This window comes from Athene noctua, chromosome 3 (assembly GCF_965140245.1).
Source record: "Athene noctua chromosome 3, bAthNoc1.hap1.1, whole genome shotgun sequence".
Taxonomy (NCBI): Eukaryota; Metazoa; Chordata; class Aves; order Strigiformes; family Strigidae; genus Athene; species Athene noctua.
Genome location: NC_134039.1, coordinates 67,569,852 through 67,594,569, shown reverse-complemented (window position 1 = coordinate 67,594,569; position 24,718 = coordinate 67,569,852). Strand labels below are relative to the sequence as shown.

The window sequence follows — 24,718 nt, the reverse complement described above, 5'->3', positions numbered from 1 at the left end:
TAACCTGTGTTCCATTTTAGCCCAGATATAATATCTACCCTTATCACACCAAATAAAATTAAGCATAAGTGGTCATCGCTACAATATTACATTATATTGAATGCAAGTGGATTTCATATGCTTGCAGACAGTTCTTAAGTTCATAGAACATTTTGTAGTGATCGGGCAGAAACAAGTCAGGCCAACATTTACTAATACATTTAATAAGGTATAATTACATTTGTTGCATACCAACAACTGCATTCGAAGTATGTATTAAGGAATGATAAATTCCCCCATTCCCCAAAAAGCCCTGTGTTTATACTGTGTTAAATATTCTAATTCAGTGATCCATGTTATAAATATTTTGCATCTGTTTCATTGCCTTGAGAAAATCTGTGTGGCTAGAAGCAAGAAGAATACTACGAAAATGACACGTTTCACTGAAATTTTCTATTGCTGCTGTCTAGTCAAGAAATAAAACCAACGCACTGCACTATAATAAACACTATTTGCAATCATAATTCTATGATAAAGTGACTGCTTTAGGATAGTATAATCTAAATACTTAGTTTCTAATTAAAATAGGGGGTACCAACACAGTATCTGTGAAATACTATCCTAAATTTATGAAAATTTAAAGGTGACTGATAAAACCAGGAACAACATGAAAATTTAATCTGCATCTAGCATTTTACAATGCTGAAAAGGTATCACAAAACAGTAATTTGTTCCAGGATTTTATCTTACTTACACATAACTGGTAGATGTTAACAACCATTAAAAAATTTGCCTCTAAAGCTGATTAATGGATAGAAGATATTTTTCTCACATGTAGTAATTGCACCAACTAATTTCCTGATGAAAAGGATTAATGTTTGTAACAAAAGAGCAAGGTAAGTATACAATAGATATTTTGAAAAGGTCATTGTGTTGCAGTTAAGATTTGACATGCCTTAACTTCAAGAATCACATGTCAATCTCTGATGTGACCAAAATTTCCGAAGTTAAAACAACCTATCTTCTTTTTGAAATTGCTAGATACCATCTGAAGCAAAAATCAAGATACATTAAGTACATATAGGAAATTTTTAAACACGTCTCTCCATTATGTAGTTGTCAGTTTCCACATAGCAACTATGGAGAAAGATGCGCTATATATGTAAGTGATAATGCCCTAGTAGAACACTGAAATTAAAATTTAAGGTTACATTACACTATTGCTTCGTATTTTTTAAACAAAGATTCACATATAAAGGGAGGTCAGAGTACTGAAGTGAACTGCTTTCGGTCCTCTTTGAAGGTTAAATTATATCGTGCAGTAGTCCCAGATTTCTGAAAAAGGCTAGTATTTCAACAACTATTTTGTATATGAAAACCAACAACAGATGGGGCACCATACTTACAAAATAATGTGCCAAGGGATCCTGTATATGTCTTTCTTGAAACAAACTGGCAAGGACATGAACTTCAAATGTAATTCAAGAAATCGCAATAAAAGGCAGTCTATGAGAATAATGAAACATCAGACAAAATATGTGCAGTTTTACTTAACCAGGTAAGCTTTAGAGTCTTCCTTTGAACTCCTCCATAAAAGAATACATATAAGAATGAATGAAAGGGAGAAATATCAAGGAGACTGAGCAAGGTGAGGGACAAAACAAAGCATCTTTAAATAACAGCAAAACCCCCACACTGGTTATGAATAAGTAAGAAAGAAAAAAGATGTGACTGCATCTCTCAACCACTTAAAAGTTTTAATGCTCTATGTATTAAGCAAAGTCTTTTTAATTACTTTTTTCCTATATACGCTAGAATTGAGGGTATTTAACATTCACACCAGTTAATTGTGCAAGAATTCATTTTCAACTACAATGACTGCTCATGAAGTTGCAAGCTCACAAGAACACATGTAAGAAGCCTGTCTCATCCTTTTCTAACCTGGTATGGCTTTGGAGGGAAAAAGCTCAAGTCTGCTGAATTCTTCAGAATAAGAACATTTTTTACCAGCAGCATGAAATTGAAATTTTGTGAAAAATAACCAAATAAAAAAAGTGTATATTACTATATACATAATCTAATTTATTTTTATCAGAACACAGACATCTGCATGATTCAACAACAGCTTGCATATGCAAAAGAAAAACAATTCAACAGGTTTTAAATCCTGGAAAGCATCTGAGGTTTGTGCTGGTTTCCTGCTGAACTGTAGCTCAAAATAGCTGCCAACTGCTAATTGCCTAAATTATGGTGGACACACAAGTTTGAAAATAACATGAGGAATAAAATCTCCAACATGAAAGCAAAATGTAGAAACACAGGAGTAAGATTTGATAAGTTGACACATCTGTATGAACTATATATATGCTTAAAAAACCACATACTATTACTATTAAAGAATAACTAGAACACCTTCAAGTGACTTTAATTTGGCTAAAACATTTCAATTCATATACACAGTCTCTTCTTGAACAAATAAGTTTAAATATAAATGCCCTCTAAGTATTAGTTCTAAATTAAATTCTGTACAAACCTTCATTAGTTTGAATTGACTACAGAATTTTACTTAAAATTATTTTTTAAAAATTATATTTTTTGAGCTCTCTTTTGACCTTTTGGGTCTGCTGTTACTAGCCTACACATTACATACCACCACCCCCACCCCCCATTCTGAAATGGGAGGAGTACTACAATTAGAAGAAACTATTCATATTTTTTTTGTTTTGAAGATAATCAAAAGAATATTTGCCCCACATACACCTAACTCCACAGGGAGAGAAAGACCAAAACCACAGATTTTAAATGTATTCAGAAATCTGGTGAAGGGTTTTCTGGTCAAAAATTAAGTCAGTTTTCCTATGAAATACAAACATTTTTTTCCCAAAGAAGTAACTCACAACATTTAAGATAAAAATTTCAAGGAATTAATTCCTAGTGTCATCTAGCACAAAATGATTCACTGTGAGTGTGATAAAATGCAATCTGTGTAAAGGTACATAATGAAATCACCTAGACTAAAAACTGGTAAATTAGAATATCTGGAAACCAAAGCTTTCTATATCAGAAATAAAGACTAACTCATTTCTATCATCACACTATCTTCACGATTCCTACTTCAGAACTGAAGTACCAGATCAAATCTACATGCTCTTTCCAAGCCATTATGAAAAGGAATGGGAAATGGGGCTTTCCAAGCAGGCAAAACAAAGAAACAAATATAGAAAAGAGACACACCTCCCCACCAAATCTTACTTACAATTTTCTCATGCTATGATAGCAGTATTAGAATAATTTTCTTCCTCACTTGATCATTCAGAAAAAAAATAAAGAACTACAACAAAAAAACACTAACCAAAAAACCAAAAACCAATCAAAAAAGAGCCTCCACGCAGTCCTCCTGCCACCCTAAACCACAAAAAAACCCACATAAACCAAACAGCTTTTGAAGCATGTCTTCACAACAAATGTGCAAATTAAAATTCTTGTATCTTTTATTCAAAGATACAAAAAAACCCACATGCTGCTTTCACACCTGCATATGGGTTAACAATGTCACAATGAAACAGGAGTATTTATTTCAAAAGTAATCTAAAAGTCATAACAATGACCATGGATAACATTAAAGAAATAAATAATCTCCTTATGCTGCTGTTCTTCCTCAAATATGGTTTTGTTCAAACTTCTCCAATAAACAGAACTACAGTTCACTAAGAAAAGGTGTAATTAATGTCTTCAACTGTACTGCACAAACGTGTCAACATTTTTTAAAATGTTCTTTAAAGAAGTCTCATTAAGAGCATAATCTCACACTTAAGATTCTTCAACTTTATTTATTTAAAGTGCATAGACAAAAAAAAAAAAAGAAACACAGGAAATTTCATTACACTTTGGGATTTCAACACTTCCATAAATTACACAGGTATAAAAAGCACCTCATAAACAGTCATCAGTTTCATAATGTGAAAATATACTTGGAGTAACACCACAGCAAAATGAAGTCATACATGAACATGTATTGTCTGTCCTCCACCTTGTAAGAGTTCTAGCTTTGGCACCATGTATGATGTTTTCATGTATTTTAACAGAGAATTTCAAAAAAAGCAGCAGATTGACCTTTCCTACTGGTTGCAACAAAAGGAAATAGAAAACAGCTTAAAAAAATAATATCACCCACTCATACATGTAAACTTGGAAGATTCCATTGCCAAAGCGAAAACTGAAAAAGTAAAACTTGGTTCACTAAGTCTAATTGTGTAGGGCCAAACCAAAAATTAATCATTCATTTTCTGAACTGTAACTACTCAACTATGAGGAAAAACTCTTCAAGTTCTAAAATCCGAAGATTAATAAATTACATGTATGTCAAAAAATTAACAGGTACGTTAACTTTCAAGATGCATCCATTCAGATAAGTTTTGTAACATTTACCTGTATCCAAGCGCTTTACAGGGGACTCATCATCAACCTCAGAATCTCCACATGCACTCCTTGATCTTTTCCTTGGGTGCAGAAGTGTCTCCAACCTTGGAAGGACTACAGACAAAAAGGTTTTGGTCCCTAGCTGTGGAGAAGTTGGCTGGGTTTCAGTGTTCTTTGCAGACTTTTGGGGGCTTATACTTTTCGATTTGCAGAAGAGAATGGATGTACGTCTGTTTACATCAGTTGATGACTCAGCTACAGCAGAAACAGTCGACTCATTGAGATTACTGTCAAGTAAATGTTCTGGAGTGTGTCCATTTATTTCTTTCTGAATGGAAGTGCTATATAATTCATTATCAAATTTTACTCTTTTGTAAAGCTTACTCTGCTCTGGATTGAGTTCTACTGGTTTGAGGGTTGGTGGTTCTGAATTAGTCTCCAAGTTTGAAGGAAGAGGTAATGCATCTGATGGTTCAAGTTTAGGGGGAGATTTATCTCCTGAAAAAATTATAAATAGAGTGTGATTTTTGAAAACCTGTAGTTATAAAGTCTATTATAAAACTCACTATAAATGTGCAGCCCACCAAATATATTGTTGTTTGGAAACAAAGCATAACATTTTAAAAACAAACCTTGTCTAGCAACAACCTGTCCTAGTTAGTAGTTCCTACTTTTATATTGGGAATGTAACAGGGAGAGAAAAGTAGGTGTTTATAGTTGGTGTTAACAATTTACACCCGGATAAATACTTTTTACTTCTCATGCAGTTATGTTAGTTTCATTAACTAAAAACTAAGAAATCTATTTTTTAAATAGGAAGTTGGGGTGGTGGACGATTATCTGTTAATGCAATTACACTGCCATTCAAGTAAAATTTTTTGTAATATACATTTTCATCTATTTCACCTTATCAATATTCACCTTACCTGCCTAAGACAAATTTGTAACCTGACCTACTAGAAAGAGCTAAAATGTGTTATAAAATTTACAGAAAGGTGCAATTTGCAGAGCTATTTTACAGCTCTAGCTAGAAGTTTTATGTACCAAAATGAAACTTAAAAAGGGGAGGGGGAAAAAAAACCCACCCCAAAGTCTTGCAGCTTGATTAGCCACTAGTTGTCAAATACACACTTGACAATGCAGACTTGATAGGAGAAATCAGAAAAACCACCCTCTACCATTTTTAAAATTTTTTTTTTTTAAATACATGATCATGTCCCAGTAAATTCCACTAATTTCATGCTGGGAAAGGACAATGGAGATGTAACTGTGAGCATATAAAACTAGTTTCAGTTTTTCATCCCAGGCAATGGGATATAAAATAAACATTCTACCGTTGCAGCATTTCCAAATACAAGCAGAAGAACTTCCTAACCCATAATTATGAATTCAAAAAGATGTTAAAACATTTCTAGCTTCCAAAAGAATCTTTTAAAATATAAATTAATAATAAGAAAGATGATGCTTATTCTGAAGTAACTGTATGAGACCAACATAATATTTACACTATCACATGAAATTTTAAAGGGTTTAGTTAATTTTTCTATGCCATCTGAAAAAAACCAAGGGTTTAAGTCCTGTATCTGTAGTTAATTAAATATTATTCTCTATATTGTTTTGATTTTCATTCAGCAATGCTTACGTGGAAGTCAATGACTTGTAAGTGCAGAAAAATCTCTGCCCCATTTTGTAAGGTTTAATCAAACAGCATAGTTCATGTTAAAAATATATTGTTAAAATGAAGTGTGACTATGCTTAGACCCTTTGAAGGCATGTAAGTTTTAGAACCAGTAAATAATATTTCAGGAAGACATTTAGAATTACATTTACAGTCCAATAAGCACATTTGAAGTACCACCAATTAAAAAAGCCTGCAGTTTAGAATGTCCAAGGCAACTGTTCTTTATGAACAAATTCTGATTTTCTTACAATTAATCACAAAATACTCACAAAAAAGTTTAAGCACAGAAAAACACTGGAGAACTATTTAGACACTATAACTTAAATTTCATGGGGCTATTCTGGTACCACATTTTTCACATGATCAGAAACTGAAAATAGAATTGCCAGGGGGTAATTCACAACGAAATATCCTAGGCACAGGATTCTGCTACTTTCCTCGTCTTTCTTTTTGGCAATTTGTTTACTCTACTCCTTGAAGTACCTTCCATTTAAGAGTTGAAATTTCAACTAATGACTATCACTCTTCACTAGATGAGAATTGTAACAACAATGCAAATCAACTCTGGATCATGCTCTTCACTATGTTTTCTTTTCTTAAAGCGTACTGTAAATGCACAAAACCAGCTACTGCTCACTTTTGGACTATTTTTTTGCACAACAGCTGCAGTGAAAGGCTGTGTCATAAAAATGTTAAGCTACAAGTAAAATAGTTAGTGTGTATTCATTATCTGCCAGAAACTACATTCTTAACTATACTCAGTAGCATCATCACTCAAAGATTTATAAAAACCCCAATTTGTACAAAAAAATAATTAAATATTTTAATACCTAACAGCCTCAGAACAAGGTAAGTGTGCTAATTCATGTACACTTTTTCTATTATTGTTGTTCAAATCTCAAGCAAGTTATAAGTTTGAAAAGCATTCTCTTAGTCACACTAAAAATTAAACCCCAAGTTGCTGTCTGAATGGCAGTTAAGGACAGTCATTTTATTGACTCCACCTTTCAAAAATTTTGATAGCATCACGCTGCACCAGACACAGACTATTTTATTTATTACCACGCTTCCACTTTCCCTTAAGCTATTTCCTCCTCTCATTCAGTGCATTATTCAAAATGAAACACATCTCTAACTCCCCTAAAGAAAAACAGGTTAGTTTTTAGAGACGAGCTGATCGTGAAAAAACCTCAGTAAAACTTTTTTGAGACTAGATTTTTTTTTTTATAATTTAAAAATGAGCAATAAACACCTCAGTAACTGATTTAAAAGCTAAAAATGCAAATAAAATATTCAACTGAAATACAAAGTTAGATCTTTCTAGTATATTGCTCTCACTGAAATCAATGGGAATTAGCTAAGAGTAGATGCAGTTCTGAGATGAATGCTTTGAGGAGGAAGACAAGCACAAGGGGAAGGGCTGCTTAGATATGGCCGACTTGATTTGACAACATGAAGTTTGTTAGGTCCTATCAATAGCTTTATTGAAAAAAACAAATTAATTTTTTTTAAAAAAACAACCCAAACCTACCCTCCACCCTCCCCAGACTCTGGAGTAGAGAATAACAAAGCTACACAAGACAGTATACAACAGCCAGTTTTCTGCACTATTGATCTAGGCTCACATGATGCCTAATACATATTTTGGCATTTAAGCAGATTTCTGAAAGTACAAAGATGTTTTCCACTCAGGCATTTCCAATTCTTTTTCATATGAGATTGTTTGTACTTTCATTTCTTAACACCTAAATTTTTAAAAAGCCTTGCTATTGTGAAAAATAAGGTTATTTTTAATATGGGAGGTTTTGTTTAAAAAGATCATTCTCATAATTTTAAAATATTTGTTGTGATTAAGTGGTTATTTGACCATTTAAAAAATCAGTATAATGTTCATTTATTACACTTTTTAATGTGTAAAAAAAAATATTTTTAATTCACATGATTAAAGCACCTGACTGAAGATGTTCAGAACAGTACTGATTTAAACATAATTTAAAATCTTACCTTCTTCTTCTCCGTCTTGTTCTAATGCTGCACTTTCTTCTTCAAAACTTCCAATACCTGATTCTATTTGAGGAGCTTGGTTGTGTTGCTGACTTAGTTTGTTGCGAATAATGCTGATTTCTTTCTTTAACAGCTTTGCTCTTTTGCTCCTTGACCCACTGGATTTCATTGCACAGGTGAGATCAAGTTTTTCTAGCAATTCTCTCAGCTGTTCTTCCAAGGACATATGTGCTCTGTTTGCAGGATTCAGTAACCTATCCACTGAAGTCAAAATATGTATAATTGAAAATGTGCTAGTGTTTGTTAGAATATTTCACACAGTAATAATATTAACAGGAGGAAGAAAACATGAAATTCACTTGCCAGAATCAAAAAATGTAAATAAAAAAAAGCTATTTAGATTATAGGCTTAGTAGCTTTACCATTACCAGTGAAGAAATGTTGAAATGAATGCCTACTATATAATTATTATTCTTCTTGATAAGCATTTTGCTCAAGAACACCAAGTAATAGGGCAAAGAATTAAAAAGTCAGAAGGAAGACATAATTAATCCTTCCCACCCTAATAGATGATTTCCTTCTTGTAGAGATCGGCAAGATTATGGTTATGAGAGAAATGTATTAATTATTCTCCTTTACTATAAAAATCTCAGTCACTTTAATTCCTAGTATTACAAACGCACTTGATTTTTAAATTCGGTATGTTAATTTAAAATGTGCACAAGTTTATGCACACTGGTAGTCATTTTCCATGACTTACAGGTATATACAATCATGTGAAAGTTCTCAATTTAAAAACCTTTTTCATTTCTCTTGTTAAATTAGGCTCTGGCATTGTCAAAATCAGAATCTGGATAACACTGTTTCCTAAACGACAGATCTAGTTGAATACAAACAATTGAATCCTTCAAGCAATGTTTTCAAGGTGGGGGATCTAGTCATCAAACTTAAAACATCTGTATGGAATGTACACACTGTGTGTTAATGAAAAATGCAACTTTTACAAATAATCCAAAAACATCTTACCATCTTCCCAAGAGAAAGGCTGGGGTGACTCAAGTTTAGGCCGTTCAGGTAAGTGCATTCCAGTTTCATTATTATAACCGATTCCTTCAGCATCTCGCCTAGCTTGCCTGAGAACTACACCTCCTTGATCTCTTAAGCGCACTGCAGCTCTATAGAATATTGTATCTTTTGCATTGTATTTCATACAGTTATCTATGATAAGATTGAAGTCTTCTTCAAACTCACTGAGGTTTTTATAGCCTTGAGCATCTAACCGTTTCCGCATGGTAGAGAAATCCATAGGATGTTTTATATGATCCAAATAGTCTGGAACCTTTGAATAAATATTTAAAACATGAATGGGTAAAATTACCTTATTACAGAAAAAAAAAAAACATTAGATCTTAACTGATCCACATTTTTTGACATATCTTGCAAGAACTCAAATCAAGAACTTCAAGATGTAGCTTAGAATTGCACACTCTGATAATGCAAATGTTTGCATGCCAACAGAGGTTTGCTTATTAGAAGACTCTGCATCTTAGGTAACAAGTTGGAGCTCTATTAACAGATGCTGGAACTACATGTTTTTAGAATTCTGTGGTTTTATGCACATAGTGTGTGTATTTATGAATATCATACTTATAAGCGTATGCATTTATGCATATTTACACATATGTATAATCTATACATATGTAGTATATGCACTCATACATATAGATACAATCTATACACATACACACACCTGTATGTTAATTACACATGTATGTGTTGCATATGTACGTATGCGCACATACAGATGTGCACGTACACGCTGAGACTAGTTTCTCAAGTGAATGAAAAGGAGTATCACCTGTAAGTAAGAACACAGTATCCACATTTCAATTTTTAAAACACCCTTTGAGTTCGCTTAATCAAATAATCCTAGCGCAAAAGATCATTATGTACCCATGTTACTCTGTAACAGTATTTCCCAGAAATTATTTTGGTATATAAGAATAGATTTTCATACCAGTAAGTCATAACTAAACATAAATTAACAGAATAGATTAAAATGTAACACTGCTCCCTGCTCTGCATGCAATGATCACTTTCTTGTACTTAAGTGTCACCAAGACATATCAGACGTAAGGAAATACAGCTTAAAACATACCTCTTTAAGGTTCACTGGCTGAGCAAATATACGGGCAGAATCCTTTTCCTGCAGCTGATCCAGAACTGATCGCAGAAGTACAGTGAATGGAGTAAGCTGAAGTTCCATAGCAACCTGCTCAATCTTGACCTAAAGAAGTAATAATTATCCAATTGAGCATTTTTCATTAAGATACTGTTTTGAAGTTGTTTTGCATCAACAGCAAAGTACTTCAGGTATGACACACAATATAAATATATTAAAGTAAATGAGTTCAATGCTACTTTCCGTATCATCAGTTGGCATTTGTCTGACATACATTTTCAGCTGATGACTTTGTAAGAAAAATAATTTTCATCCCTTGCTTGCAGACTCAACTCCAGCTTCTCAGAACTCAAATTTTATCTATAAATGAATTGTTTCATTTTTAAACTGTATTTCTTTTCTTTGAAAAGATGTTACATAAGAACAGCTTCCTATTTTGCCAACAATACAGAAATAAGAAGTATTTAATGGTAATATGTTTAAAATTAAATTTCAATTGTAGTTCCATGTTCAAAGTGTATAAAGAAAATTTAATGAACATTTACAGGATACATAAGACCAACGCAAAGAGTAATTTTAAAGACAGTGTTCTCTTCAAATTCCAAGAAAATAATTTTTAAAAAAAGCTACTAACAACATCTTCAAATACTTGATCATCCTTCAGAATTTTCATTACTTTTGACAATATTACAATTCCTCTACAGTTTAATTTTCAAGCCACTTAAATAGTTATCAACATTGAACCAGTCTTGTTATGGCAAAAATAAATTCTTCATGACACATTAATGGAGTGTTTATACATATAGACATCTAAACAAATTATACACAAACACACACACACATAAAATACATGTGTATAAAAATAATACATAATACATGCATATAGCAAGTGATATGTGAACGTACAGGAATGATGTATGGAATTCCAGAAAGCATTAAAGAATTACAAACTATATTAGCTTGCAATGAATGTTCACAGCTTCCAAAAACTAAAAAGGAAATGTTGTTTTTACAAATAAGGACAATTAAAGACTCGTAAGGGCAAACATTTTGCTTTCACAGTTTTCATACCAAATACATTATCTCTTCCTCAACTCTCTTCTCCCAGCAGTGTCAACTCTAGAATGTCAGAGGACACAGATGAAGCTTTTTTGGTCTTTTTTTGTCGACAGAAGAATCTAAGTGGTGCTCAGTATAAGCACATGTATTGGGAAAACCTGAAGAGATCAAGTTTTCTACAGTTCTTCAGAAACCGATTGTCTTTGCAAGTCTTAACAGAATGGCTTGTTAAATAATTTCTTTACACCAATGAACACGGCATGGGCAACAAACAGGAGGAGTTGGAGGCCACCATGCTGCTAGAAAGCTACGACCTAGCTGCCCTTACTGAAACCTGGTGGGACAAATCCCACGACTGGAATGCGGCTATTGATGGCTGCAGGGTGTGAGGAAGGGACACGTGAGGAAGGAGGGCAGAGGGGTTGTCCTCTACAACTAGAAAAGCATAGATTGTGAAGCGCTGTCTCTGAAGAAGAGCCATGAGCAGGTTGAAAGCTTATGGGTAAGAATTAGAGACTGAGGCAACAAAGGGAATCTTATGGTTGGTGTTTTCTACAGGCCACCCCATCAAGGGGAGCCTGTTGACGATGCCTTCTTATTCCAGCTACAGGAGGCATCACGTTCACAGGGTCTTGTCCTGTTGGGGGGCTTCAACTACCACAACATCTGCTGGAAAAGTAGCACAGTGAGCTGCAGGCAGTTCAGGAAACTCCTGGAGTGCATTGAGGGTAACTTCTTAAACCAAACAGAAAGCCCTACTAGAGGGGATGCGATACTGGACCTATTGGTCAGCAACACCAGTGAGTCCCGAGACATCAGGACTGGAGGCAGCCTGGGCTGCAATGATTATGCACTGGTGAACTTTGCAGTCCTGAGGGATATGGTTCAGGCAAAGAGCAAAGTCAGGACCCTGAATTTTAGGGAAGCAAAATTCCAGCTGTTCAAGGAGTTAGTCAGTTGGACTCCCAGGGAAACTGTCCTCAGGGACAAGGCAGAAGAACAGAGCAGACAGATCTTTAAGGATGCTTTCCACAGAGCACAAGAGCTCTCGATCCCCAGGTGTAACAAATCAGAAAATTAAGGCAAGAGACCAGCATGGATGACTCGAGGTCAAACTTAAGGGTAAGAAAGAAATGCACAGGCAGTGGAAGCAGGGACAGGTATCCCAGGAAAAGTATAAGGACATTGCCTGGTTGTATAGGGATGGGGTCAGGAAGGCCAAGATGCAGCTGTGGCTGAACTTGGCCAGGGACACAAACAATAACAAGGGCTTCTACAAGTATGTCAGCCAGAAAATGAAGGTCAAAGAAAGTGTACCCCCCTCTAATGAATGCAACTGGCAAATCAGTAACAACACCTGAGGAGAAGGCTAACATATTAAAAGTTTTTGTCTCAGTCTTCACTGTCAACCTCTCTTCCACACCTCTCGAGTGGATGGACCTCAAGGCAAGGACTGGTGAAGTCCCTCCCTCTGTAAGAAGTTAGGTTTGTGACCACCTGAGGAACCTGAACATACATAAATATATAGAACCTGATGAGATGCATCCCAGAGTCCTGAAGGAAATGGCTGATGCAGTTGCCAGGCCACTCTCCACAATACTTGAAAAGTCATGGCAATCAGGTGAAGACCTTGGAGATGGGAAAAAGGAACACACTGCACCCATTTTAAAAAGGGTGGAAGGAAGGACCCTGGGAACTACTGACCTGTCAGCCTCACCTCTGTGCCTGGGAAGATCACAGAACAGATCCTCCTAGAAGCTATGCTAAGGCACATGGAGGACAGGGAGGACAGTCAGCATGGATTCACCAAGGGGAAGTCTTACCTAACCAACCTAATGGCCTTCTGTGATGGAGTAACTGTATCAGTGGAGAAGGGAAGACTTACTAATGTCATCATGGACTTCTGTAAGGCCTTTGACACAGTTTCCCACATACTTCTCTCTAAATTGGAGAGATATGGATTTGATGGGTGGACTGTTCAGTGGATAAGGAATTGGCTGGATGGTCACATCCAGAGGGTAGCGGTCAACAGTTCAGTGTCCAAACGGAGGTCAGCGATGAGTGGTGTCCTACAGGGGTCCATATCAGGGCCAGTACTGTTTAATATTTTCATCAATGACACAGTGCGAGATCAAGGGCACCCTCAGCAGATCTGCAGACAACTGCAAGCTGAGTGGTGTGGTTGACACACTGGAGGGAAGGGATGCCATCCAGAGGAACCTGGAGAAGTGGGCCCATGCAAACCTCATGACATTCAACAAGGCCAGGTGCAAGGTCCTGCACCTGGGTCAGGGCAATCCCCAGTATCAATACAGGCTGGGGTATAAAGAGATTGAGAGCAGCTCTGTGGAGAAGGACTTGTGGGTATTGGTGGATGAAAACCTGGACATGACCCAGCAATGTGCACTCACAGCCCAGTAAGGCAATGGTATCCTGGGCTGCATCAAAAGAAGTGTGGCCAGCAGGTTGAGGGAGGTGATTCTCCCCCTCTACTCCACTCTCGTGAGACCCCACCTGAAGTACTGTGTCCAGCTAAGGAGTCCTCAGCACAGGGAAGACACAGATGTGATGAAGCAGGTCCAGAGAAGAGTGACAAAACTGATCAGACGGATAGAACACCTCCCCTACGAGGACAGGCTGAGAGAGTTGGGGTTGTTCAGCCTGGAGAAGGCTCTGGGGAGACTTTATAGCTGCCTTCGACTACTTAAAAGGGACTTACAGGAAAGATGAAGACATACTTTTTTACAGGGCCTGTTGTGATAGGACAAAGGATAATGGTTTTAAGCTGAAAGAGGGTCGATTCAGACTAGATATAAGGAAGAAATTTTTTATGACTAGGGTGGTGAAGCAGTGGAACAGGTTGCCCAGAGAGGTAGTAGATGCCCCAATCCTGGAAACGTCAGGTCAGGTTAAACAGGGATCTGAGCAATCTGATCTAGCTGAAGATGTACCTGCCCATGGGACAGAGGCTGGACAAGATGATTTTAAAGGTCCCTTCCAACCCAAACTATTTTACGATTCTGTGATAATTTCATATATTTTAAACAGTTTGCATGAGTGTACGCATGCTTTTAAACAGTTTGCATGAGTGTACACATATGTTTCTTGATCCTACATAAGGATTACAAGACAAACACTTCAGTCTCTCTATTGCAGAAACTGCGTGCGAGAATAGTTAAATTATCTTTCCTTCAGAAATGTTTAATCAAATTAGAAGGTACTCCATTTACCTGTTCTCTTTTTAATTTTTCACGCTTACGTATAAGTTCAATCAACAAACGGGCTCTTTCAAGATCATGGCGCAGCCTTTGCCAGTACTTCAATTTTTCTTTTAAGGCTTGCATTTCTTCATCATCTTCTCTCTAAGAAAAGAATCAACAGGTCTTCATGAAATCAAAAATGCTTACCTCTCTTTATAAGCTAGTTTTATGCAATTACAGAACGCATTCACAGAAAAGGAGAAACTACTGTCTTACAGTTACAGCACTTGGTCATAAACTTCATACTGCAACAAAAGAAAACCTCTCATCAGGGTATGTTCTAGAATTTCTCAATCATCTAGCTGAAAATAACATCTATAAACTGGAAAGCAATCCTATGGTGAAGGCTATTTACATCAGAAGAAGCAATACAGCAAACAGCAACCTAGCAGTGTAACAGGCTGTAAAATTAGATCCAGTATTTTCACATCAAAATCCAAGCTAGGTGAACATCATCAGCTTCTTCAGAAACTCAAGCCTAGTAGAAAAAAAAAATTCTTGTTCTGCTCAACACAGTCCACCTCCCCAGCACTCAGCAGAATTAGGACACACTTGTAACAGAACAAAATCATTATGAATTCTGAGGACAGGAAATGTAAAGCAGTTTATTAAATGATACAGTAATTTTAAAATGGTATTGCAAATGGGTACAACCTTTCAGTGAACAGATGAAAGAATTTAATTCACACATTTTTAGGAAGAAGTAGTTGTTTAATCACTTGCAGTATTTAGTTTGATTAGTACATACAGAAAAAAGCCTTTCTGGTTTTACTATTTTTCATATCAAAAAGGAGGATATTGGAATACTATCTGTACTACTCAAATGATATTGATAATTCAACAGAAACAAGGCCATAAAAAAGAGTAAAAGTCCTGGTATTAGTACCAAGCACACACACAAAAAAAATCTGTTTTGGAAAATTTCTACATTTAAAATTAGTATTGTGTAAAAAGAGTCTCAGAAAGAGACCCAAAGCTTTGTATGCTTGCCTGTAACTAGCATAATGCAATATACACTAGATAAATAATGGTCATATGGGGTTTTTTTAAAAAAACTAAATTACAAATGCCATAAAGTATATATAAAAAAAAAGAGAAATAAAGAAAACCTGCTAAGCAGATGAAAAATTATCAACATTACAGACTGTTACACTCAAAGCAAAAACCTCCTTAAGAGAAGGATAATTCAGAAATACGTAGATCCTCTGAAGGAAGCTTGTGCAATTTCTCAGACAGAAGGTTCTAAAATTAGAATTCAAAAACTGGCAGTTTAAAAAAGTATCTAATAGATTTGTGAGTGCTATGATTTTATGATCTGAATCACATTTTATTACTTTACACACTTCACAGAAGTAAAGGCAAGTACCTGTGGAAGCTAGGAAGTTGGTTTTATTCAAATCTCTGACTTCACTCAAGTTGAAAATGCTTAACTATCAACTATCTCTGTATTACAATATAGCAATCTGGAAACAACAGTTTGTTCCTCTTATAAAAAAAGAAACAAAACACCACACCACAAAAAAGAGACCAAAAACTGTAGCTAGAAACTTCTAGTTCACTTTCCTAATGACTGTTACTACTGACAGTCATAATTCTTTTAACAAGTTAAATTATTACATGTCTAAGTCAAGAGTTAACTGTTGGAGTTCAGAATAGTTCAAAGTAAGTTTTGACAACATTAATATGCACATTTCCAATTCCTTAAAATTCTCAGAGATTTACTGCCACTAACTGCTGGTCTCCTACACCCCTTTATCTCTGAGCACAGATCCCATGTGTGAAAAGCAAACTGTTAACTGACATAGCTATACATTTTTTTTATAGTTTTACTGTTTCTCAGGATCAAAATTAGGCTGTAGCTATTTCTAAAAGTGGAAGGCTTGTCCTCCCCTTTGCTGCCATTCAGAGTCTGCTCTTTTGCCCTATATAACTGCACAGTTCATGAAACTGAGAAACCAATCCTGCTGAAAACTAAGTCATCAAAACCATACTACTTTCAGGGGATCATGAAAGTTAAATACAGCAAGAAAAATAAAAGTTACTTTGTACATCAGGTATTGGGGTAGATCATTAGAGACTTAAATATTTGGTTAAATCTGAAGGTGCAGTCTCACTTCTTTTAAAAAAAACAAAACAAAAGATTATTCTTTTAGTTGAATCAGTTGTTTGACCAATTCCATTCCATAAAATAGATACGTAGGTGTAAATCTTCAGATGTTACCCAAAGTATCAAGAGCACCTTGTTTGTTTTTTTGTGTGCACACATTCACTCCGCACTTGAACATCATTCTTGCCTGGGGATTAATAGCAAGCCTCCAATTTTTTAACACAGCTATGCAAAGTAATGTTGGCAGACATGGTTATGGTTATAATAGCCAAGATAAAACCCCTTTACCCTAACCTGTTTATTACCTAACATATAACATATAGCTTAATTAGATTAAAAGATCCAGGCAAGCTGAAAAGAGCATGATGCACTGGCTTCCAGTATCTAACTAGTAAAAACTTGGATAAAAAGAGTTTCTTTCAAAATTTTTAGTTTTCAAAAGCTTTCCTATTAACTTCCTGGTAAAGAGTTCTTCCAAATCATTCTTTCTGTAACAAAGCCAGAAAAATTTAGAAAGAAAGTCTGTGGTACTTTCTGATGGACTCAGTATTTGGTGTTCAGCAAGAACTATCTTGAGAAGCTAAAACTGATACATTTATTAATATTGAAGGAAGAGGGAAACACTTCTAAATTTACACACAGAACATGCATTAACTGAGAACTGGTCTTCACCTCGAACTCTGCATACAAGCAGGAATACTGTCAGTATACCAAGAGATCACTCCTTATGCTGGATGTGAATACATGGGGACAGCCTCACTCTCTACAGGGACTGTTACTTAATATGAGCCAAGCAAAAGTAGAATTAACAGTGATGAAACTGGATCTTGATCAATACAGTTTTATGAAGACCCTCTGCTGCTACTTGTACGCCAATCAGTCAAAATCATTTACTGGTTTCAACTTGTGTTCTTACTGAAATTTTCAGTGCAGATATGACCTGTCACCAGCACCTTCTCACTTTGTTTCTCTCAACAGCAGTTTTAAACCAACCTCACTACAGCAGCAACAAGCTACTACACTTACATTTCATGTCTTATTTTTATTCAGGCATTAAGTATAGAAAAAAACTAAAATAATGGGGATATAAATTTATTAGAGTCTTTCCAATACCTGTCCTAAATTTCTAGGTAGAAAGAGGAGTGTCGGTATAAACCACTCTTTCAGAGAGGTTCCTTGTCCCTGCAGATGGTGAGTTAGAATATAAGCCAAGATCTTCTTGCCTTGTTTAGAACTGTTTGTTGATATAACATCACCTTCAAAAGCATATAATAACTGAGCTCTGAAACATGTTCATTAGTAAGTAATTCTAACTCAAACACTTCCCCCCCTGCTAAATTTGTTCTATTAAACAAACATTAGATAGGGATGAAAATCACATTCCACTAGGCATCTTGAAACCATTTTCAGGATTTTGGTTCCTCATCTTAACATTTCAGTTTAATTGTTAAAAAAAACAAGTCTTCTGAACCTATATTACATCAGCGTTCATGTTTCTCTGACTGAAAAGCTATTCAGGTTTCTTGACATTCTGACCTCTCACATAAAAGGAAAAAAGAATTTTCCCATCTAGATCAAAATGAACAAAATAATCATCTGTACCTCAAAAATGTTGAGGCTTTCTCCCAACAGCTATGCCACAGCTGTTTACCGAAGTCTTCATTATGGTTTGGGTTATAGTTGGAGTAACGAAGATGACTAATGCATCAAATGCTTTGCAGTTATGACTACTTTAATAGGTATTATAAATACATACAGAGGATGCTATGGAGAAGACACAATGTCATACACAGGACACTTGCTACTCACTGAAAAGCATCACCTACATATTTTTCATCAAGAGAATCATTTAATACTCTGCTTGAACCTAGCTTCTTCTTTTCAAGAGACAAAGGTTATTCTTAAAAACTTATTGGAAAGAAGTCTCAGAAGTGCCACAATTTTTAATAAACCAATATAGTTTCCAATTAATGTAGAAAATATTCTCATTATTTTCTTACTGAATAGTACACAGTTCTGAAATTAGAAAGGAAAATAAAGATACAGTGTTTGTACAGGAGCGCAAACGGGCAAAGGGATTTTAAAACAGCTCCTATCTAATGCTTATTTTATTATAATGAAACATCAATTATAAGAAACCTTTTACATTGGTAGTTACTATTTATATATTTAGAAATGTTGCAGTCTCATCATGCCATCTCAGTAGGAAACATACTTCCCAACTACCAACTAGCAAGTATTATTTTTTCAGACACTAACTGTAGTCTAGGTCTACACTACCTAAGTCCCAAACTTCTGTGCTTCATTTTATTATTTTTAAAAACTCAAGCTCATTAAAAAAAAAAAAATTCTACTATCTGAATAACTTAATTTCAGCTATTACTAGGTAACTGCAAGGTAGCACTCTTCAGAATGGAAACTTCTCTTACAGAATTAAAAGATTAATCAGAGATTAAAAGTAGAATACAGAATATTTTAGACAAGTTACAACCCAAACAGTAGTATTAAAATGTAGTAATTATAGAAGCAATGAAAGATACATGAATAAGTGACCAATTTATATTCAGAATCCACCTAAATTCCACATAAAAGGAATTTGAGCATTTCGGCTATGAGAAAAGGCTGAGAGAGCTAGGACTGTTTAGCCTGGGAAAAAAAGGCTGGGGGTGTGGATCTCAAGCTTATAAATATACCTGAAGGGAGGGTGTAAAGAAGGTTGAAACAAGATCCTTTCAGTGTGCCCAGAGACAAGACAAGAGGCAATGGGCACAAAGCGAAAAACAGGAGAGTCCCTCAGAAGATCAGAAAACACTTTTTTTTTTTTTTTTTTTTTTTTCCACTGTGAGGGTGACTGAGCACTAGCACAGGTTGCCCAGGGAAATTGTGGAGTCTCCACCCTTAAGAGATATTCAAAAGCTGTCTGGACATGGTCCTGTGGGGCAACCTGCTTTAAGTGGCCCTGCTTGAGCAGTGAGGTTGGACCAGATGATCTCCAGAGGTCCCTTCCAACCTCAGTTGTTCTGGGAATTATTAATTAGGTTTTTTTCATGAAAAGCTAAGAAAAGAAACACACACAAAAATGACAGATCAAATCATTACGAAGCAATGTTGACCATGGTAATTTTTTGACTACATCAGTAATGACTTAATCAGCAAATAGCAATGCAATCCAAACAAAAATAACAGTTAAGATTTAAAGGGGAAAAAAAAAAAAATAATCACAATTTAATACAAGTAAAAGATTATAAAATGCATTCTTAAGTTCTAGAGGCTATTTTACAGGAACAATTCCACTGGAAACACCTGGAGAACAGAAAGAACACAGCCAACTACTTTTTCAGTTCAATTAAAAAAAGGTAACTGCAATGCAGTAAGAATGATGCTTTACAGTATTTCGAGGTCTACACACATGGATCCATAAACAGAATTCAGAAAAGTAGTTTTAATTATTTTCGAAGCCACCCAGTGACTTGAAATCAAACCAATAAAAGACCTGCCAAAACTTCTACTGTCACTGAAGAGCTGTTCATATTACAAAACTGGGAAGCAGAAGAGTTTTGCTTTCTGAATCTGACTGATACACATCTGGAGTGACTTTTCCTGTTTTTCACCAATTCTGACTGGTAAACACGTACAACTTTAACCAACTTAGATGTATTTTAGCTAGGATGAGTTTTACTTGAATAAAATATCAGCATAAACTTATGCTTCTCTACAATCCCACTTAACTATGTTAAAAGTGAAACTGAAAGTTTAAACAGGTCTTTGAACTTCATCAACAACTTGCTCTTTGTTCTGTTAATACTGAACAAGGTGGGCAATAAGGACCTGAATTTGAAAACTGTAAACTAGCATGTCTAACCTTTCCTCTGTAAAAATTTCTGGTTTTCTCAGTTATAAATCAAAGATGACATTTGCTTTACATGATTTGATTAATTTAAGATAAAACGTATTTTTTATCTAACTCATAGCACATTGAGGAATGAGTTCCAAAAAATTGCAATACTAGTCAAAGAACGGAAGTATTAGGATAGTTTTGAGGACAGTGTTTTTGTGAAACATTTCAGCAAAACAAAATAAAAACCCGCACAAATTATTCCCCCCCCCCGTATCTCACAAATTAAAAAGGATTAGATAATGTCCGATTTCCAACATAGGTCATATTACTTAAGAAAAAGTTAAAGAATTTACTCAGTCCTGAATAAGAGAAAGTTTTTACTCTGTGCTATGTCTCCTTGTTAATTGTTTATTCTATAAAATAAGAGATTTTTCTGATTTCTTCTTATAAGTAAAAAGTGTGTCACATACCTGTTGTGTGTTTCTTTGTGACTGTAAACTGGACTGCAGCCTTCTCAACAGAGGAACACCATTCCTAGACAGTCTTTTAAGCAACCAGTAACTGTGCACTCGTTCAACAAACTGCTTCTTCCGCTGAATGGCCACCTGATTCATAATCTTATTTAATCTAAAATATGGAAAAACTGATATTGTATTTTTCACAGCAAAGCATAAAACATACTGGTCTACGGAAGATAAACATCATATATATATGAATGTATAACATAACAACAGCAGCGATCGCCATATTCTTTATTTCTTTCAATGATATCCCTTTCACTAAAATGATTTCTGAGTGGTAGATTACAATCAGATACATCTGCTTGACACTGCAGTTTCTACCAAATACATTAAGATACTTTATAAAGCTAAAGGGTATCAATTTTTTCATGACCATTATCTCAAGAGCAATCCCAGATTAGGGCTGAGAATAAAGCTTTATGCGAATTTCAAAATATAATCAGAAATAAAGAAGCTTTAAAACCCTACAGAAGTTTTCAGATCATTTGTTGCCATCTTCACACAAAATTAGTTTATTTTAAAGGTAATATTTTAAATATTTTAACATAAAAACAAAGTTTTAACATAAAAACATGCAACAAAAAGCTTGCATTGCTCATCTACTAATGTTAAATTTTGGTAAATGTAACAAAAAAATGTAAAACAGAAGAACACTTATTTTACCCCACGGATATGATGAAAATATCTACACAGAAAATATGCAAGAGAGGATACAAACAATGAAGCAAAATACTTAAATAAACAGTACTTTCTCCAAACTTGTTTAAGATGCAAATACTGTTTACAGATATTCTGTTTAGAAATACTGTAAGAAAGTGCTATATGAACATCACATGCAGCAACCTTGACTCTTCTCTTTTTTAAATAATTACATATTAATATGTCCAGGTCTCACACATAACACCAACCTCTTAAAATTTACATTCAAAAAGTTTATCTGAAATAGATCATCAGCCCTCTGTGCCTACAGTGTCCTGAAATCACAGCAAAAAATGTCAAAAAAAGTTAATGATCATAGAATTAAAAGGTTTTGCCTTTGTAATATATTGTAGGGGTTTGTCACTGGTGGAAGCAGAATTAACACAAGAGGCCCCAAGACACTAATCACCTGTACTGTTAGGGGGATTGTTCATTAGTTTGGGGACAGGGGTGAGCTGGAGTGAGAAAAGGATTTCCCTAAGGATATAAACCAGAGTATTATATGTATTAATGAACAGAAATCTGTTAATTCTTCGCTCAGTATATTACTGCCCATAGCAAAATTCTACAGTGAATAGTACTAAATTTATCAGATTCTCCAATAAAATCTAGTATCAAATTAGGCAAAATTAAATTCAAGAAGTGTCTGACTTGTAGAGCACTACCATGAGGTGTTCAAATAAAAACACAAATTACACATAGTAGTATTTTTCTACTTCTTCCCTTTTAATATTAGGAATAAAGCAGTTTGAGTAAGTGACAGAAGTACTTAAATACCTAAACAAAATGTAAAGCTATAAATAAACCTTGGGTAAAATTATTTTTAACAATAGGTGGGAAACTTGAATGGTATCTTTCAGACAGCTATACAAGTGAGTCTATCATGAGTACACCAAAGGTTACTGATCCCTGGTTGTTTTTTTCTTGGATGCACAGAAGGTAAGGCACAATAGGTCTACTTGGTGCTAAGTTAGCAGTACCTAGAGCTTTCTGCCATCACAGGGTAAAGGCAGAGCAAACATAGGTTTTCTTCAAAATACAATGCCATTGTGTCCTCCAGTTCTTTAGTGACATTGTTTTTCAATTAATAACTAAGCCAGTTAGGCATTTTTGAAAAATTTTAGCTTAACCTAAAGCTTAGAAAGTCTGCAGATGGACTCAGGACTGTCCTATAAGTCTTTCACTGAAGGGCAAAGGCAGGCTCCACAAAGATTTATTCAATGCTGAACAAACCTTGATGTGACAAAACTTCCAACATTACAGTTAATTATAGAATGCAATCAAAATCAAACAATTACTTTCACATGTCCCTCTTGTAAACAGCAAAACCTACTGAACGGAGTCAAAAAAAGGCAGTCAAATATATACCTATTTGTAAAGATCATAACTTAACATGAAGAAAGATGCCTGGGCTTCATGCCCATCAGATGTGGCAAGATTAAGCAAATATCTTTAATTACGGTTTTGAGTACATTTGCCAATTCACATAACGAACCATTCTACTACTAGATAATTATAACAGTAAAGTGCTAGAACAAGCCTAGGACATGTTCACAGAGGATATTCTCCAACTTTCAAAATACAAATAAACAGAAGGTAATTTGGAGTGCAGAAACTACCTAACAAGGGGCAGGAATCTATTCCTGTCTGCCTTCCCTCCAAACAAAACCAAACACTGATTGTTCATATTTCACTTAGATACCAGACTTTGGTAGTGGTAACATATATCACCAGTCACTCCTTAATTTCTCAAAATACAAATGTCAGAGGTTCTTCACATGGCCACTATCTACAGAGCCTCTACACTATGATCTTACTGATATACGATGATTTTACATCTGCTGTTAGACCCTAAGAACCCACTAGCTATAGAGGAGTTCTTTGACCATCTTTCTGCTTAGTCAGATACTCTCAGGTAGACTTTTACTGTTCAAACTGCTTTGAATTTTGACAGACAATACAAATGTTTTGGAGAAATAAGACACAATACGTCCACTGCTGTAGAACCCTAGAATTAGCACTGGGTGTTGATTTTGAAGCTCCCACCCTTGACAGCGCTACCATATTGGGAAAGAGGTTTTCACTCAAAGAGACATTCAGCTGCAGTGAAGCTGAGCACAAGCACGAAATAAGCACATAGGTATGATCAGTCTTGAACAAGTTCCTTTCTGCTGCCTGAGCTTGAACTAACTTTGTAGATGTTGAAACTAAATTTTCAAACTAGAATTCTGAAATTCTTTGAGATCTTAAAGGAGTTTGCCACACATTCTACTTCCTTTTTTTTTTTTTTCCAAAAGAAAGATGTAATTTAAAAAAAAATTAAATTATTGAAGAGTAATATATATATATATATATATATATATTTGAAGCAGGTAAGGGAGTGCTGTTTGAAGGCTTTATAGTTTTGCAATCCAGCATCTGACTTGCACAAGACAGGATTAACTGCTACACTACACTAACAAATCCCCCATGCAGAGGCAAGGCTTACAGAACTTGGGTCACCTCCCAGAACTACATAAAACACCTCAGCAAAGGCTTTTTTTGCTAAGGTATCTGTCTACCCTAGAACTTTTTCCAAGTGCAAGAACAGCAGGAAAGAACAGCTTTCTGTGTTATGTTCTAATGTCAAATCAAGCATAGCAGGTACTGGGAGAAAAAAACCCCACGTATTTGGAGTTCACATTAAACACAAGTGTTATCAACTGAAACTGCTTTCTCTTTAAAAAAAAAAAAAAAGGCCCATCTCATTGCAATGAGCAATCTCATTACTTAATTTATTATATCTCTGTTAAGACTGACAAATAAGCGCAAGACTACTGTTGAAGAGAGTTCACAAAGAGAACGTAGGAACATACATCTGGAAGATACTACCAGAGTTACAGTCTCCCCTATGACAACTGACTTTAGACACATCAGGGAAAAACAGTCATTATAGCGACTACAGAAAGCAAGCAGGGAGACAAATGTTC

General features: G+C 35.2%; 1 protein-coding gene across 2 annotated transcripts in view; it reads right to left on the bottom strand.

Annotated features, from left to right (window-relative positions):
* Window positions 1–24,718, bottom strand: part of BRD1 (bromodomain containing 1) — a 74,317-nt gene that overhangs the window by 23,364 nt on the left and 26,235 nt on the right. The window contains exons 8-13 of one of the 2 annotated variants that reach the window (XM_074903246.1): window positions 21,000–21,156; window positions 14,555–14,686; window positions 10,242–10,370; window positions 9,110–9,422; window positions 8,084–8,344; window positions 4,408–4,896 (exon numbers count right to left, since the gene is read on the bottom strand). In XM_074903246.1, the coding sequence (XP_074759347.1) occupies window positions 4,408–4,896; window positions 8,084–8,344; window positions 9,110–9,422; window positions 10,242–10,370; window positions 14,555–14,686; window positions 21,000–21,156 (1,481 nt within the window). The remainder of the gene's footprint in view (window positions 1–4,407; window positions 4,897–8,083; window positions 8,345–9,109; window positions 9,423–10,241; window positions 10,371–14,554; window positions 14,687–20,999; window positions 21,157–24,718) is intronic. The other variant, XM_074903247.1, reaches the window with a different exon arrangement.